We start from the raw sequence: 18,713 nt of genomic DNA on the forward strand, positions 1-18,713 counted from the left end.
CAGTGGAGCACTGAAAAATACCTCTTGAGCATATGTCAACCGTGAACGTACGAGGGAGGTAGCGAGAGATATCAACGCTTTGGTATCTTGCCCCCAGTGCTGTTTACAAATTTAGACCTTTTCTTGCTTTGTTCAGTAGATAGTCAATATGATAATTCCACGAAAGCTTTGAAGAAAGATAGACTCCCCAAAATTTAACAGATTGTGTATAGCTGATGATAGTACCATTTACTGTAAACAGGGGAGCTTTTCTGGGTCTGATCCTGCATTAAATAGCATCATATTTGTTTTTTCTAAGGACAATGATAAGCCATTTTCTGCCATAAAGTTGCTGATTTTATCAAGTTCCCGCTGGTATATTTTCTTTATGTAATTCAATGTCCTTGTAGGAGTTTTATTTTTCATTGTCACCTCATCCATAAACAAATGTCATCAGCAAACTGAACCAAGACTGTATCTTTAGCTAGCTTGTTAGGTAGATCTGCTAATAATATATTGAATAAAATCGGCGAAATTACTGATCCTTGTGGTAACCCCATGTGTAACTGTCTGGGGTTTGAGTAGGTATTTCCTATTCTTACTTGTATAGATCTATCTGATAAAAAATACTTCTAATATAATCATACATGCTACCTGTGATACCGATATTTTTCAGTTTATATAAAAGTCGAGCATGTCACATTTGGTCGTATGCTTTTTTCACATAAAAAAAGTTGCTAGTACGTTTTTTCGCCTTGCAAACTGTTGCTTTACCTGTGTAGTCAGTTTCACTAGATGTTCTGTGGAGGATCTACCTTTTCTAAAGCCAGCTTGGTTTATAGGAATTACACTATACTTCTCACAATAATGAACAAGTCTTTTTAGAACAATTTTTTCCATTAGTTTGCATACATGCGATGTTAAGGCAATTGGTCAATAACTGTTTTTATCTGTTCTGTGTTTGCCCTGTTTGTGTTTTGGGACGACGATTGATTGTTTCCATTTAAAAGGAATGTCACCATCAGACCAACATTTCTTTAAAATTAAGTGTAATAAATCAGTCAAATCTCCAGGCAAATGTAACATTTCATATGAAATTCCATCTGTTTTTGCTGCCGAGACTTGAGAGACATTCCTTTATTTCATCTGGTGTTATTTCACTATTTATATATTGGTGATTTACGCTCTCTGAATCTTGGTATGCTTCATTTTTCTCTTGGCTTTCTCTATACTTTCTATTTTCTTCTGACAAACCAGTGTTTCTACTATGATTACCAAACATGTGTGTTTGTATGTGTGTGTGTGTGTGTGTGTGCGTGCGCATGTGAGGGGTGTGTGTGTGTGTGTGTGTGTGTGTGATGGTTAACAGGCAAGGGTGCAGACATTGAGGAGGGCTAAAGGATGAAGTAGGGGAAGCAGAGGTGGCTGTGACACCTAATGTTACAGGTCACAACATAACAAAACTGTTTGCTGGCATTTATGTTTGGGTATGAATTCTTGAACTAACTGCAGAAAAAAGGCATCATTTGTTATAGCTTTGTGTGTAGTGGGATGATCTATATGAGTACACAACTACAGAAAATTTTAAAATATTTTAGTCTCTTTATTATCCCTGTGTTTATTCTGACTGCAGTGTAACTGCAAATCATCATGCTAAATACAATCCATATAAACAAAACATTTTGGTTTGAACCATCTATGTGGTGTGGCAGTGACTGTACACAATTAGGAAAAAAATCTAGACTGGAGTGCAATAGTGATCTTGAGCCATCAGGGAACTAGCATACAAGGCATTTGTCCACCCCATCCTGGAGTATTCATCATCAGTCTGGGATCCCTTCCAACAACAGGACATTGATCTCCTCGAGGCAGTCCAGAGACATGCAGCCAGACTTTTGCTGAGACGCTACAGGAACACCTCAAGTGTATCAGCAATGCCACAAGACCTTGGATGGTCCTCCATGCAACAACGCCGCCAAATAGCCAGATTGACCATGCTTTACAAAATCAAGCATAATGATGTAAGCATGGACTCACTGAAAGCAAGGCTGTTATTTCCACCACCACAGCAACGACGCACCTACACTGAGCAACTGGTGCAAATATTTTGTAAAACTAATACAGGCAGGCTGGTTTCCTCCCTGTACCATCCAGGGCCTTGTCCCAGAGAGCCGTGGAGGCCAACTCAGTTGACACCTTTGTGTCGATGGTCTCCAGGCTATAAATACCTGAAGATACCTTTTTTTTTTTTGTTTTGCCCTGCTTCCACACTAGGTAGAGTTGGGGGCCGGCTAGTCCAGTAGTTGCCTGCCAGTCAAAACCCACTTTTTGTTGTTGTTTTTTTTTTGCCAGGAAACCTATCCACTCTATGTAGACCTAGATATATCTTCCGCAGACCTTTCAGTCAGTGATAGAAGAGTCAGGTATTGACGTTTATCACTCTACGGAAGGAAGGAAGGAAGGAAGTGCACAAAGTTTGCAAAACGTTCAGAATTTTTCGGTAATCACCTATCAATAACGTGTCCAAAATTTTGATGGTAATTTCGTTTATAAATGCAACCAAGCCCGCTTTAAATTGCAACAAAACAAAAAAAAAAACAAAAAACAACAATAAATTTTTTTTAAAAAGAGAGCTATTTTCACACATTGATGGCAACACACCCGGCTTTGAAGCGGTTTCCAAATCATTGTTTTGTTGTCAGATTTACTCATTTAGCGGAGTTCTTCCTCTCTCGGCATCATAAGACCCGACAGCAGACAAAACAAGCTTAAACTCAGTCTCATACGAACTCGAAAGAAAACAGGCGGTCTGCTACGTGTTTTTCAGTCTACGATGATATCCAGGGGAAACAATACGATAATGAACACGTCAAGAAATTAAAACTGATCTAATGTTCTATTACTCTGAGCGTACACAGTACCTGCAAGCAGTAAAAACTTCACCATCGTGGTCGCAGCCATATTGTCCTAACAATCACACGACAGTCATGTGATCATTTGCATACTATTTTCAGTTCGTTGTGTTGCCCCAGGAGGTTGAATGCTGCTACTTGGGTGACCCAACTCTATTTCGCCGAAGGGAGGTAATGCAGCTGTCTGCAGAAGGAGAAAATTGTGTCAAGTATTTACCCGACCTTGGAGGATAAACATTGGATAAAATCAGAGCGGGTGTGTTTCGGTAAGCCAGATTAAACATGTACCTCTGGAGGTGAACTTGAAATGTAATGCTTGTTACGACTTTTTTTTTGCTTGTGGTTGATTAATTTTCATTCCTGTTTTGTCCTCCTTCAGTTGTATTTGTAGTAATGGTGGTAGTAATAGTAGTGTGTTAAATATAATTATATATATATATATATATATATATATATATATATTATATATATATATATATATATATATATATAAAGCTACGCAAGTGTAGCTTTCTTTGACTGAGCGATCGGTTTATATATATAATTATATCATGTGCTTACAGAAGTTATCAATAATGATTTTAACACTATGACATTTTTACACACACACACACACACACACACACACACATACACACACACTTCCTTCCGCAAAGTGACCACAATCACATTTTGATTATTCTGTCACTGTATGGGGGATCTCCAGGAAAAGGCAATAACTCTATGGAAAAAAAAAAGAAAGGAAAAAAAAGAAGGGACCTTTATTTCTCAGCATCTAGGCTGGACCACTCCGGCTAGCGATGCACACCCCGGGGCTAAACCCCGATCGCCCACTGAGCTCCAGCCCGTCATTTACAGTTATTTTGATCCACGATCCATACAATATAAGAATTGAAAATATTACCTAAATCTTAGTTGTTTTTTCTTTCCTTGGTGGTGGTTCACAGAAGAAGAAAAAAGAAAAAAAAGTCAGTTTTTTATCATTTAGCAGCTACTGCAACACCTTTAATACAAAAGTGCCACACACACACACACACACACACACACACACACACACACACATGCGCGCGCACACACACACACACAGAACATCAATATACCCTGTTTACAGTTTCATAATGTAAAAGCTGTTGGACAAACTATGCTGTGTTTTGACCTCAGATGTGTGGCTGTCTTCAAGTGTATCCAAGCATGCTGCATGAAATCTGATAATGTGTACAGCTAGAACATTTTATGCTTTATTTCACACTTGTGTGTGTGTATCGGTACAAACATACTATATAAGCATGCATGCATGTATGCACACTCACACAAAGACCTTTAATGTTATCTTTTAATCGTTTCTTAAAGTTCACAGCATGACATGGAGTATATGATGACACTGAGGATACACTGTAATTGTTTATTTATTCATTATTATACGTAACCTAAACCCTGCTTCCTTTTTCCCCCCCAGTGTTTTGTTATAAGGGGTGTGCTTGGTGCTTCCTTGTGTATGGACCTGCTGATTACACCTAAGCCCCTACACCCTCTGTACAATGTGCGTGTTATGTGTGTGGTTTCTTATGACACAGATGTCACTAGGCTCTCTCACTTGTATCAGGATTTGTCTTGTGGATGATGTGCACAGTGCCTAGTTGATTCCAGCATGATTTAAATGCTTTCTTCTTTCCTTTTCACAATATCTCACCTGCATCCTTTCCATCATGAAAAACACCACTGCACAGTTCAGTGGACTTTCTCATGCTCACACACACACATACAACATGCATGCGCGCATGTGCACATACACATTCATACATGCACATTCATATGTACATATGTAGAGAAACATTTGAATAAAAAACAACAACATGGTTTTAAGCTGGTTTGCTGACAGAATAAAAGATATAAAAAAAAGGGTTGTTACATTTTTTCAGGGCTTTGTAAATATGATCTCTGCACCATCCAACTAAACACATGCATGTTCACATCCATGCATATGCACACACTCACACATTTATTTGAAAACTTTATACCCTATGGAACAATCTGTACATTTAAGTATGAAATCATTATCCGTTAAAAATATAGTTCGCTTACATGAAAGTATTCTGTAAGATCTCAGATTTCGAATCAACATCAGTAGTTGCGGTGATGGTATTGTGCTACTTTCTGAGACTGTAGAAGAAATTGAATATGATACATACTTCTTTCACTTACTTATTTATTTTGATCTTGATTTTTCTACTTGTTTTAGTTGATAGCTGTCAGTGAACTGTTTTTATTGGTGTGTGTGTGTGTGTGTGTGTGTGTGTGCGCGCGCGCGCACGCACATGTATGAGTGTGTGTTTGTGTTGCTTTTAACTTTTTTAAATTTCAGAAACATGTGCTGTTTGCCCATTTCTTTCAGATCTGTTTGTAATTTGTATGTATCAAAAGTGTATCATGATGTCATGAACCAAGTTGGATACTGTTCCATTTAACTTCCAGAAACTAAATATCCATGGTTCAAATCGGAATGTACACATGTACACACCCATGTATGATTTTCTCATGTATGCATGTGCAGGTGCATGCACACACAATGTTTGGACGTATACACAAAATGTGCTCCACAGGACAATTTGTATGGTCATGTGTTATCCATGGTAGTGATAGAGAACAAGTGAACTTTGTACATTTCGATAACAAAAAGTATTGATGGAAGTGGGATCATAAAGTGTTCTTTTGTATCAATGCACTGGCATATTTTTTGTATTTGGATCGCTTGATAATTTTCCACATGCCCATGAAATCTCAAGAACATGAATTGGTTTTTCATTGTAAGATACTATGGAAAGTTTGAACTTGCACTGCATGGTTACCACATTAAAGGATTTCTTTGGTAGTACATGTCATTCTAGCATTGTTTTATGGCTGTCATTGTTTTGGCTTGTAAATAAAATATCTTTTCTCAATATGAAATGTGCATGTTTTTTTTTCTTATGCACATATGTATGTATGTATAATGTTTATCACACACACACACATACATACATACATACACACACACACACACATAATATATATATAATTATGATACATGTGTGTGTGTGTGTGTTATGCAGACTCTGTTTCATTTGTCATGAAAATTCTGAAGGTTCCATGAAGACGACATAACAAAACACAAAATCCAGTGGGTAGAAATTTGATTAATAGTTTCCATTCATATGCACAACATTATAATCTTACATGGTCTTTTCATAAGAAAACATGCATATACTGTGTCACCAGAAACTGGTCAGCGCAACAATTTATGCCTTCGAAGTGGCATGCAAATGTGAGGAAACAAGACATTTGTGTAATCTTTCCCACCTTGAACATGCACTGAATAATGTCATAGATGATGATGAGAAAGATGACGAAGCAGGCATGGGCAAAACGCTAACAGCACACACACACACACACACACACACACACACATTCATTTATGTGATTGTGAACACACATATACACAGACATACACACACGCATAAACAAACAAGAGGATTACTCTAGAGTGTGGAGTAATGCTGTTGAAATGGGGGAAAAAAAGGAGACAAAAACCATTTTCATGGTTAGCTACCTTGTTTCTGCCTTTTTACAGAAAAACACACCATAAACAAACAAGAGAAATACTCTGGTGTATGGAGTCATGCTGTTGAAATGGAGAAATAAAAGAAACAAACAAAAACACATTTCATGGTCACCTAACCTGGTCCTCATGTTTTACCAGTTGACAAACAGGAAAAAGGTCTTCTCTCCACATGGATGGCTGCTGAAAGTCTTTCCCACCAGCTGATATGTCTGCTTCCATTAAAATGACCATCAGTCTATTACATCATACGTCATTTTCACATCGTTCATTCTAGACATAAATGTTTCCATATGCTGACATGGATCATAAAATTGTTATCTAACGTGTGCATTTGATCTTCTGTGCATGTCTGCACATGAAGGGCATTGAGACACTAATGGTTTGTACATATGCTGACCTCAGAGATCTGAAACCTTCACCTTTATGCGCCAACATTGGAATTGAACCGAGGACCATATTGAAAGTCAAACCCTTTAACCACATGACTATATAGCAACTTTGCAGACTGGTGCTGGTCTTTTTTTCCATGTGATGCACCTGAATTGTTATGTATTAATCTTTTGTCACAACAGATTTCTCTGTGTGTGAAATTTGGGCTGTTTTTCCCAAGAAAAGCTCATTGCAACAGTGAGAGCACTACCCACTTTGGTACTTCTTTACTGCCTTCAAGTGTATCTATTTTCCTGTCAAAGTCCTTTTTTTTTTTTTTTTGCCAGGGACAACCCTTTTGTTGCCATGGGTTTTTAAGCATGTTCCAAGTGCACGCTGCACATGGGACCACGGTTTATACTATTGGTGAGTGTGGGATTCAAACCAGTGCTTTCAGATTCTTTCTCTTCCTAGGCAGACACATTACCTCTAGGCCATCACTCCACAGTGAGTGGGTAAGTAGAGCTGAGTGTAATTTAACATCCTACAATGTCTTGCACCCTGCGGCCAGGTTGGTCAGTGTTGGTGTCACTGGCTGGTATACCGTTTTCAGCCTTGTAATTTCAAGCTAACAGTTTCAGTTTTCTGTTTCTCGAAGAGGTGTCACTGCCATCGTCTCTCGTGACGGAAGGAGGCCGACGATGACGACGTCACTGCATAAAGGCAAATCCATTCACGCTACATCATATCAGTCTGCTACGTGAGGCAGATGCCTGACCACCTGCAAAACCCAATGCGCTTCGTCAAGTCTTGAGTGCACTGCATATGTGTATTTGTGTACCCGGGCCAATTAGAGTGGATTTCTTTTTCAGAACTTTGACAGAGGACTACACTTTTGTTGCAACACTGAGGAGTGTCTTCTCAGACAAAGAAGGAAACATTCTCGCCAGCTCAACCAGATCCGGTGTAAAACCCAATACAGGCAATATTCCTTCTTCCCCAGAACGATACGTGACCGGAACAACCTGCCTGAAACAGCTATAGCAGCAGACACCTGGGACACCTTTAAGTCTAGGGTGCCCCCCAATCAGTAGTTAATTAGATAACAGGTCCCCTACCCCTCCTCCCCACCCCCTCTCTTACCCTAATATTTTTGGGTTTTTTAATTTATTTTTGGGGCCCTGCTGTCTTAGATCAGCAAGGGACCGGCTAGCTCGGAAGGGCGAAAAGTGAAGTGATAGTAGCCTGCCGGAGAACCCACTTAGAGCAGGACGGCTAAGTTTTCATCCTCACTAATAGGTCTGTCACTTTCTGTAGCTTGTTTTTCTCAGTTCATCGCAACCCAACAAAAACGGCGTAAAAATCAAATTGATGATTGTGGCCGTCAACGCAGTGAAAGTGAAAGGTTCTTTTTCAGTGAGGCACCAAGTGCGTGCTACACACGGGACCTCGTTTTATCGTCCCAGACGAATGACTGATGCTCAGTTTGATTTTCCCGACTTCTTCAGCAGAAGTTTGCCACAGGACAACACTTACAGTGTCGCCATGGGTGCTTTTTAGGTGTGTAAAGTGGCGTACCGCTGCACATGATCGCTTCATCCGTTCGACTAGACAGTTTCATATTCCAGTCATACTTGGGAGAACTGAAGGGCGAGAGCGGGAATCGAACCCAGGCCCCCACGAACACTGTATTGGCAGATACGCGTCTTAGCCATTCAGCCACCTTCCTCAAGCGGCCGACAAACATCACATGTTGACACTTGATTTTCTCAAGGCTATTATATACGCCCATAGGCACATACACTGACTGACACCATGCATAGCCAATGTTCTGATTTGATGCATTTGAAGTTGAATTGCAAAAGAAAGCTGGGGTTATCAGTTTATTTGTCTCGCGTAGCCCACGGCTGCAAACCACAACCCACGATAAAGTCCAAATGAAAACAAGCGAAAAAAAACCACCTCATGAACTCGATATAAACTGCAACATGTAGCCTACGTGCCATTCCCCATGACGGCTTAACTTTTTTTCTTTATATATTTTTTTTCTTTTTATAACACTGCCTCTTTCGTGATTTTCACACATCAGGCGTGTGTGCATTTACTGTGGGGGAAAAAAATTGACGTGGGCCGGGGTGAGAGATTGCTTCATCGGTTGTTTGTCGCTGATTCATTCTGTCACGGTGAGTCGCGTGTGAACCTTGGCCTGTGTCAGTCTGAAAAAAGGTCGTGGTTAATCGTCTGAAACCAAATCAGAGACTGTGACAGACGGTTCGAAAGGTAAGTAGAGGAGTTCAAAAACAACACGGACTCCAACTGTGTGATTTATGTTGTGTGGTAGCTGGTCTGCCGGTCTCCGCCCACGTTTCTGTTGACTGGAGTAGAAAAAAAGAAGAAGATAGAATACATTTGTTTGAGCGGTGTTTTCTGCCTGTTAAAAACAACTCTTTTTCGTATGAGGAAGGTAATGCGGTTATCTGCAGAAGGAAAAAATTGTGTCTCGTAATTACCCGACCTTGGACGACGAACATCTTTTGGTAAGCCGAAGTCTGCCCACGGCATCTTTCGGAAAGCCGAAGTCTGCCCACGGGGTTGAGAGAGTTTGGTCAGTGAGGTCAATGTGTACTTTATGTCGTGTGCTGTATACGTTTTGATTTCTCGGTTTCCTCTGTACGTTTATGTTTTATTTTCGTGACTGATGAAGTATGACAAACTAATTTGATTGGGCCTGAGATTTTAATAACCGGGCAGCGGCAGTTGACGTCTTCAACAGAACGATAAGAATAAAAGTAAATAAATGAAAAAAAATAGATGAAATAAGAAAATAAAGGGTGGCAGTGAAACTATACAAAACAGACAGTAACACCCCTAGACACATGATAGCTATATGTATACATGCAGTGCAGTATAGTGGGAGAAAGTTACATCAGTAGGCCCAGTTGTGGCTTGGGGGAAATTGCTCTCATACCCCACATCCATCACACTGAGTACAAGCATCAAGTAAGTTGAGAGAATAGGTCTGCCCGTCTGTAAAATGAAAGGAACTTTTAAAAACATACCTACTTTATGATCATGAAGAGAGCCTCAATCAGGATGTGGAAAAAGAGTTGGGAGAGACTTGATCTGGTGTTGCATTTGTTACAATGGCATATGTGTGTATTATATACATATGATTTGATGCCATATATACTTGTGGCTTTGTTGTGATATGTCTGTTGTTATGAATAAGCTGTTGTACATGTATTGTTATATATTTGTTTTCGATGCAGTACAGCCATGTGTATATTGTGGTGTGTGTGTTGTTATGTCTATTTGTTATATCTGTGTTGTTATGTGTCTCTTTTTTGATGTAGTATAGTTGTGGGACTGTTTTGGTATGTCTGCTAGTTGTTATATTGTTTGCAAGTCCTAGTATGTGTTGTTATATGTTTGTCTTTGATGCAGTATAGTACCGTTAAGGATATGGTGTGGTGTACATATATATATATATAATAATAATAATAATATATATTTCTTTTTATCACATCAGATTTCTCTGTGTGAAATTCGGGCTGCTCTCCCCAGGGAGAGCGTGTCACTACACTGCAGCGCCACCCATTTTTTGGTATTTTTTCCTGCATGCAGTTTTATTTGTTTTCCCTATTGAAGTGGATTTTTCTACAGAATTTTGCCAGGAACAACCCTTTTGTTGCCATGGGTTCTTTTACATGTGCTAAGTGCATGCTGCACATGGGACCTCGGTTTATCGTCTCATCTGAATGACTAGCGTCCAGACCACCACTCAAGGTCTAGTGGAGGGGGAGAAAATATCAGCGGCTGAGCCATGATTCGAACCAGCACGCTCAGATTCTCTCGCTTCCTAGGCGGACGCGTTACCTCAAGGCCATCACTCCACTATATATATATATATATATATATATATATATATATATCATTATATGTATCATATATATATCATAAATATATATGTTGTAATTTGTTTGGTTTTGATGTTGTAAATTTGTATGTATGTTGCAGTGTTTTGTATGCTTGTTTTTGATGTTGTATATTTGTGTGTATGTGGTATGGTGTATGTTATTGAAGTTTTACATGTTGTATATATGCATGTGTGTTTAACATCTGTGTCGGTGTGGGTGTACACACATGTGTGTTTCTCATTAATGACTTCTGGTAGCAAAGAAAACAAAAGGAAGGGAAAAAAAACACACTACCCAGGATTAGGAAAACGGATTGAGAAACCTCAGCCCCCTACCCCCACCACAAAAAACCCTCTGTTTTCAGCACACCCTTTTCCCTCTCTTTGTGTTCTCACGCTGTGCTATTCTTAGGATGGGTCCTGAACTCCTGACCAGGTTTTGGGTTTATATGAGGGGTCAGGCATCTCCTGACTCCCCCCCCCGCCCTACCCCCCCGCACCCCTCTGCGGGAGATGTGGTGTAACCAGTCCACACACTTTGACTCCTCCTTGAAAAACGGAAACTCCTACTGTGGTTCCAGGTAAGAGACGAGCTAGGCAGGACACAACATGGGTGGAATCTCCAAAACCCTCCTGGGTCTGGCCGGGGTTGCCGTGGGCATGGGTCTCCTGTGCAACCTGCCTGTCAACCCCTTTGTTCCGGCCCCTTTGCCCGCTTCCCTGGCCTACCTTGCTGACACCCAGCTGACTACACTTGATGAGAAACCTTATCAGTTCAAGGTGAACTGCCTTTGTGTGTGTGTGTGTGTGTGCACGTGTGGGTGTGCGTGCATACTTACCCCCGAAAAAACCAAAAAAAACCAAAAACAAACAAAAAACCCCAAAATATTTTGAAGTTCTTTTACCATACTTGGAACATACTCAACTTTATCTCATATACATTTTATCTTTATGTTTGCATGTGTTAAACGATGAATTTCTGTGCCTGTGTATAGAAAATAAACCAGTCTTGAGTCTTTGGAGTCTTGAGTCTTGTTCATGAGCTCAAGAAAATTGTCAACCCCCCCCCCACACACACACCCAAATGTCTGTTAACCCATCAAAGCACTGTGGAGGAGAAACATTCTCAGTTCAAGGTGAACTGCTGTTAAGTATACTTTCAAAATTGCTGCTGAAACAAGAAAGGAATGTTTCAAAATTTTGTTTATTGTTCATGAGTAGATTTACCACAACTAAGTGAATCTGTCTGAGTTGATTTTTTAAGTGTGTATATTTGTTTTGTGGTTATCCCTTATTTGAATTTAGGAGACATTCATTCATATCTAGTATGTGAACAGTAAGCAGTACTGGATCTTTTACTTAAAATTACATTTAGATGTAGCTTAATAGATGCACTTCTGTTTTTTCTTCTTCTAAATGGTGTCTCACAGCTGACAGTAGCTGTGGTCATTATGACTGAGAGCAGAGTGTCAAATGTGTTTCATGTTTTGCTGTAGTCACGTGAAAGTTCAAACATTTTCATGTACCCACATATGGGATTCCTGAAATGAACATGTCTTGTCTTAGAACTTACAGGGTGTAGTTGATATGGTGTTGTGTGTGTGTGTGTGTGTGTGTGTGTATCTATCTCTATATCTATCTATCTGTATATGTGTATATCTATCTATATATATGTGTGTGTGTGTATGTATGTATGTATGTATGTATATATGTATGTATGTGTGTGCATGCGTGCATGTGTATGTGTTTGCACTAACATAGTGTTAATGGATTGTATCTCTTTTTATGTATTCATATTGAATGACTGTGATTCTTTGACATTGTTTCTTCAGCGTACACTACAAATGAATTTCTCTTATTGGAGATAATAAAGAAATCCATGGTCTGTGTACATATATGTGTGTGTGAGTATGTGCATGTGTGCGCGTGCGTGCGTGTGTGTGTGTGTGTGTGTGTGTGTGTGTGCAGGCCAGTCAGCTATGGGAAAAGAATGGGGCTGTCATTATGGCTGTCCGACGACCTGGCTGTTCCCTTTGCAGAGAGGTAAGCACCACAGTCTTTATCCCACCATGAAGGCGGGCTGGGCATGGTTATGTTTCTATAGCCCTCAGAAGGTGGACGTGGATCACAGGGATCTTGTACCTGTGCATCTGATTTACTGCATGCTTGTTCACACGAAGTGTGTTCAGGCACTAGCAGGTCTGCACACATCTGTTGACCTGGGAGACTGGAAAAATTTCCACCCTTAACCCATCAGGTGTTGTGGCCATGATTCAAACCATGGACCGTCAGATTGAAAATGGCAGTACTTTCACCACACAGCTGTTGCACCTTTCTGCAAATGTCGTAATGATAATACTATGTGTGTAATGTATGTATGACAATATGTGTTTGAACTACTCAGCTGTTGCTCCCATCCACAAAATGTGTGATAATAATAATAATGTGTATAATTACATATGTCTATAACATGTGTGTTGGTCAGTATGATAAATATATGTGATGAATTATGTGTTGGTCAATGCAGGAAGCCATGGAACTCTCTAGCATTAGAGCGGAACTCAAGTTGCGCAATGTACCTCTGTATGCAGTCGTGCATGAAACACTGGGTGTGGAGGAGTTTTCACCTTACCTGGGAGCGGACGGCATTTACCTGGACAAAGAGGTCAGCTGGTTTCTCATTGTGTGAGGCCATGAGTTTGCATAGTGAACAGCTTGTGGTTGTGTGGTGAGCATGTGACATAATGGAATGATTAGTCTGTTTGATTCAACTCACGTGCTCAGTTACACTTGCATGTGAGTTGAGAATGTATGGGGAGGTGTAGGGGTGTGTGTGTGTGTGTGTGTGTTGAGTGTAAGCTATTTGATTGAATCACGTGTCTGCCAGATCACACACACACACACACACACACACACACACTCTCTCTCTCTCTCTCTCTCTCACTTTCACTCTTACTCATTCACGCTCACACACACACACACACACACACACACACCTTCCACTTTCTTTTTCCCATTAATATCACTTGTGTTGAAAGACATAAAATTGAAGTGCACACAAACACGCACTTACCGACACAACTACCCACACATGTGTACATATACATGTATGTGTGTTTATACTATATATATATATATATATATATATATATATATATATATATATATATATATATAATCAAATTAATCAAATCAAATCAAATCAAAAACACTTTATTAATCCACATGGAAATTAAGTTGTGCAATCACAGGCTGGTTGTAAACACTGGCATAAAATTATCATGCGCAAGATAAGAAGAGATTAAAACTAGTCAAATAAGAATTCCCAATAGCTGACGATAGACTATCCCCCCGCCCTCCGCACACCCACATACTCATGTTAAGACAATAGGGTGTTGCACAACAATATTTACAAATGAAAACATCCAACAAAAAAAGGGTATAGATTACTAAAAATGACATGTGCGCACGCACGCATGCACACACACACACACACATGCACACACACACACACACACACGTTAAGACCATAAGGTATTGTACAACAATACATTAATAAAAGCATCAAAGGAATAAATCGTATATATATAAGTAAAATGCACAAACACACACACACACACACACACACACACACACATACATCGTATGCATGTACATAACATACGTCACGCCAATAAAATTAGTACATTAACATTAAGATACATGAATTCTAAGTAAAATAAGAAAATGTTTAAAAATCACTTCCGATCACACACACACAATGTTTGCCCGTGCTCACCCGCTCTGTCCCACATGCACGCATAATGTCTGCTCCCATGCACTCGTCTGCTGGTGAAGTTCAGGTGTTGCTGTGGCGAGGGGGCTTGGGGGGTGGGAGGGTTCACTCATGAGTTAGTGTATTGGATGTTTTGATTGTGTGTGCAAATGGCTGTATGAATGAATGTACTGAGATGTTCTTGCGCATGGAACTCTGAACCTACCACTTATGTCTGACCTTCTGCTATTAATGTCATCATGCAGTGGGTGTCTTTCGTCGGTCAAAATTGTTATTAGTCTGTCAGTCAGTTTTCTATTGTGCATGTCGCTAAAGGCGTCTTGTCTTATACCCACCACCCCACCCGCTTTCCTAATGACTTTTTCCAACCTGTCTTTGTTATGTTTGGTCAAGTTTCCCCCCCAGCACACAGCTCCATATGTTAAAACACTGCAGACAACAGATGTGTAAAACATTTGGAGCATCTGCTTGCATACATTAAAAGATTTCTTTTTTCTAAGACAGTACATGTGACTGTTGCTCTTTTTAATGAGTGCAGTTGAGTTTTCATTCCAAGACAGTTTATTGTCGATTATCACACCAAGATATTTGTCTACTTGTTCGACCACTTCCATTTTTTGTGATGATTTTACTTAAACTTGATTTCTTTTTACTGAAGTCGATTACAAGCTCTTTCGTTTTGCCAGCATTCAGTTCAAGGAAATTTTCTGCACACCAGTTCACAAACCTGTCAATTTATCTTCGGTAGTCAGCATCATCGTCATATATATATGAGACAGGGCAGAAAGCAAGTCACCAGCTCCACTCCACAGGGTAGCCACACATAATTCATATTGATGATATCACTGCAATGCTTTCTGTTTGAACCAGCGGAAGTTTTACGGACCTCAGGAGCGGTGGATGTTCCTGTCTGGCTTTCTGCGGGCCACCGTGTGGAGCAACATTCGTCGCAACCGCAACAAAGGGGTGGATGGAAACTTGGACGGAGAGGGCCGACTCCTGGGAGGTGGGTGTAATCTGCCATCATCGTCGTCTTCTTCTTTTTTGTTTGCTGGCTGTCGCAGCGTTCAGTCGTACGCATGTTCACTCGTATGCATGAGTGGGCTTTTACGTACATGACTGTTTTTACCTCTGCCATGTAGGCAGTTATGCTCCGTTTTGGGGGTGGGGTTGGGCAAGGAGTAGAGGAGGGGTGCATGCTGGGTATGTTCTTGTTTCCATTACCCACTGAACCCTTACATGGATTATGGGATCTTTAACATGTGTGTTTGATCTTCTGCATGCATATGCACATGAAGAGGATTCAAGCACAAGCACATCTGCACATAATGTTGACCTGGGAATCAGAAAAATCTCTACCCTTTACCCACCATACGCCATGACCACCATTTCAACCTGAGGCCCTCGGATTGAAATTCCAGTGCTTTAACCACTCAGCTGTTGCGCCTATCGATGGAATCCATGACACTTTACACTTTTCTTCTTCTTCTGCATTCATGGATCAATTCCCACACTCACTTGTGTGTCCTAGTGGGATTTTACATGCATGACTATTTTTACCTCCCCACTCCCCTCCTCAGTATATAGGCTATCAGCCATACTTGGTTTTCTGGGATTTGCATGCTGTTATTTTCTTGTTTCTATAACCTACTGAAGGTGGACAAAGGATTATAGGATTGTTAACATGTGTGTTTGATCTTCTGCATTTGTGTATGCACAAAGGGGGTCCAAACACTAGTAGGAAATGTCTCCACCCTTTTATATATTTATATGTATATTTTTTTAGGATTAACATACTGTCATTTTCATTGCAGCCACTTTTGTAAAGTTCTGACAGTTTACTGTCAGAACCATTTGTTCAATTTAGTGTAAAGAAAAAAAAACCAAGGGTTCTAACTAGGGGAATTTCAGTGGGTGTTTTTATTATTTTTACGGTTTTGTTCCATGTGTGTGTAGCACAGCGAAGTATTTTGGGGGGCTTTGTTGATTGTGCAGGCTTTCCCTTATCATAGTCTGATCTTGACAGAAAAATATGGATCAACCTATCACAGTGAAGGAAATATGTGCATTGAGAAAACTTCTAGAAAGAAAATGTTGGTTCATTAAATCTTATACATTTAAAGGGTGCAACCCCCATGTTCAGTTGTATGCACAGATGAAAGAGTTTACCAAGTGAGCCAGGCAGTGAGGTGTGTGTGTACAGGTGTGTTTGTGCTGGGGCCTGGGGAGCAAGGCATTCTATTGGAGCACCGGGAGAAAGAGTGGGGGGACCTGGCAAACCTCACGGACATCATGGCTGCTGTCAGGAAAATATCCTCCAAGGCCAAGTCCTAACTGGGGGTTGTAGACTTTTTTTCATTATTTCATCCTCCTTCCAGCAGGTTTTTCTGTTGTGTGAGTGTGTGTGTGTGTTTGTGTGTGTATTCTGTGTATGCATATGTGTGTGTGTTCATACTGTTTCATGTTTTGAAGTCTGGACATTTTGCATGTTTTGAACATACTGTGAAGACTAATACTCATAATTTTTCATCAAACTTTGGTTAAAAATGATCCATAAACTGCCTCCACCCCTCCTTCCCCAGAATTAATGCAGGAAGATTGTTAGATTGCCAGTCTGGTGAATTCAACTGTGGCATACTTTTTCTTTTCTTCTGCATGTTCATAATTTTGTACTTGGCCAGATTGTGATCTATCTTCAGTGACAATTTGTCCATGCACATTGGCATTCTGTTTGATTAAATGAATGCCTTCCAACTTGTTGACAAATATTGAACTGGCTTCTGTATTTTTAGATAATTAAGTTATAAAGTTTGTGTGATGAGAATGGTTTGTTATTGCTAAACATATGTACTGCTGTGATATCAGTATTTATTATTATTATTATATTATTACTAGTACTCAGTATTGAGTGAGTATATATTGTGTTTGTCCCTGTGTGAGAGAGTGTAAGTAGAAAGATTGTGAATTGATTTTTTTGCCTGTTATTAACATAATCACAGGAAGTGGACAGCAAAATTTGTTCCAAAGTGACAATTTTCATATTCCAAGCATTGAGCACATCAGTTTTTATCCAAATATCTGTGTTCCACATGAATTGAAGTCTTCATGGTTCAGAAGACAGAAGGATTATCAAGTTGAGACCTGAGACCTGATTTTTGGTTTCAGATTTCAGTTGCAGTATTGTTTCAATGGGACTGCAACTTGTATACAGCAGTCGACAGACTAATTAGGCACTTGTGTCCATCCTCCCCTGCAAAACAAAAAAAACAACCCCCCCCCAAAAAAAAAAAAATCCAAACAAAAAAAACAAACAAAAAAACAAAACGGGGCACATATTTCCTACATTCCAAATAATCACATTACCAGCATCACTATTTGTTTAGCAGAATGAACATTTATGAGATTGGCTGTGATCTGCAAATTAATAAATATACTTGGCATTTGATGAGCTCAAGTTTCAATCACAGAGTAACTTAGGACCAAAGTGTCATAGTTGGGTCTGACAGTGTCCGCCAGAACAGCAGAGGGGGCATCTGCTGTCCTGACTATCTGGGTTAGAATTTGATTATAGTGGAGAGTGTCTTGCCCAAGTTACATCTCCACTCTCATGGCCAAGAGGGTTCCAGGACAGTCGGCATTGGGATGGTTCCAAAAGGTAAACTAGCCCCTAAGGCTGCAGCACTAAGAGCCAGTGAAATCTTGTCTCCTAATTTCAGCCCTTGTCCTTCACAAAAACTTGAGCTGTAAATGACTTTCATTGCAGTGGAGAAAACACTGATAATACGGCTCTCACTTTGCTGTTGGCCAGACTGTAAGCTTATGACGTTATGTCCATCAGTGATATAACCTGAGTGTTGGGCAATATTGTCCCATTCTGAAAGTGAGGGGAAACCAACAAGTATGATTTTGTTTCTGTTGGTAAAAAGATTTGCTTAAAAAATGATGCTACATATACATTTTTTTTTCTATTTCAGTACAAATATTACGTATTGTTCATGTGACATTTGATGCATGGAAGGGAGGTAATTTTTTTTATTGTTGTCTAAGTTGACTATGAATATAATAGTGATCTGTGCTGACATCCTTGGAATTCAACTTGAATGGTTCCATTTCCCCTGTTTTTCCTTGCAGTTGGAAAATCATTTTGTGCATGTCCATGACAAC

General features: G+C 39.9%; 2 protein-coding genes across 8 annotated transcripts in view; one reads left to right on the forward strand and one right to left on the reverse strand.

The window, feature by feature from the left end:
* LOC143279969 (heparan-alpha-glucosaminide N-acetyltransferase-like) overlaps nucleotides 1-3,029 on the reverse strand; it is a 38,697-nt gene extending 35,668 nt beyond the window's left edge. The window contains exon 1 of one of the 2 annotated variants that reach the window (XM_076584370.1): nucleotides 2,901-3,029. In XM_076584370.1, the coding sequence (XP_076440485.1) occupies nucleotides 2,901-2,940 (40 nt within the window). In that variant the 5' untranslated portion in view covers nucleotides 2,941-3,029. The remainder of the gene's footprint in view (nucleotides 1-2,900) is intronic. The other variant, XM_076584360.1, reaches the window with a different exon arrangement.
* Nucleotides 3,030-3,057: 28 nt separating this feature from the next.
* On the forward strand, nucleotides 3,058-18,713 carry LOC143279979 (peroxiredoxin-like 2A). Of its 6 annotated transcripts, XM_076584428.1 has the most exons (7): nucleotides 8,983-9,138; nucleotides 11,356-11,554; nucleotides 12,743-12,817; nucleotides 13,302-13,439; nucleotides 15,420-15,555; nucleotides 16,753-16,889; nucleotides 18,681-18,713. In XM_076584428.1, exons 2-6 carry the CDS (start codon nucleotides 11,384-11,386, stop codon nucleotides 16,881-16,883), a joined length of 651 nt encoding a protein of 216 aa, XP_076440543.1. In that variant the 5' UTR covers nucleotides 8,983-9,138; nucleotides 11,356-11,383; the 3' UTR covers nucleotides 16,884-16,889; nucleotides 18,681-18,713. The 6 variants fall into 6 exon arrangements, with proteins under 6 accessions (XP_076440521.1, XP_076440513.1, XP_076440543.1 ...); XM_076584406.1 differs by lacking the exons at nucleotides 8,983-9,138; nucleotides 18,681-18,713 and adding an exon at nucleotides 3,058-3,157 and having other exon boundaries at nucleotides 16,753-17,820; XM_076584398.1 differs by lacking the exon at nucleotides 18,681-18,713 and having other exon boundaries at nucleotides 8,885-9,041; nucleotides 16,753-17,820.

Source organism: Babylonia areolata, chromosome 1 (genome assembly GCF_041734735.1).
Source record: "Babylonia areolata isolate BAREFJ2019XMU chromosome 1, ASM4173473v1, whole genome shotgun sequence".
In the NCBI taxonomy this organism is placed as follows: domain Eukaryota; kingdom Metazoa; phylum Mollusca; class Gastropoda; order Neogastropoda; family Buccinidae; genus Babylonia; species Babylonia areolata.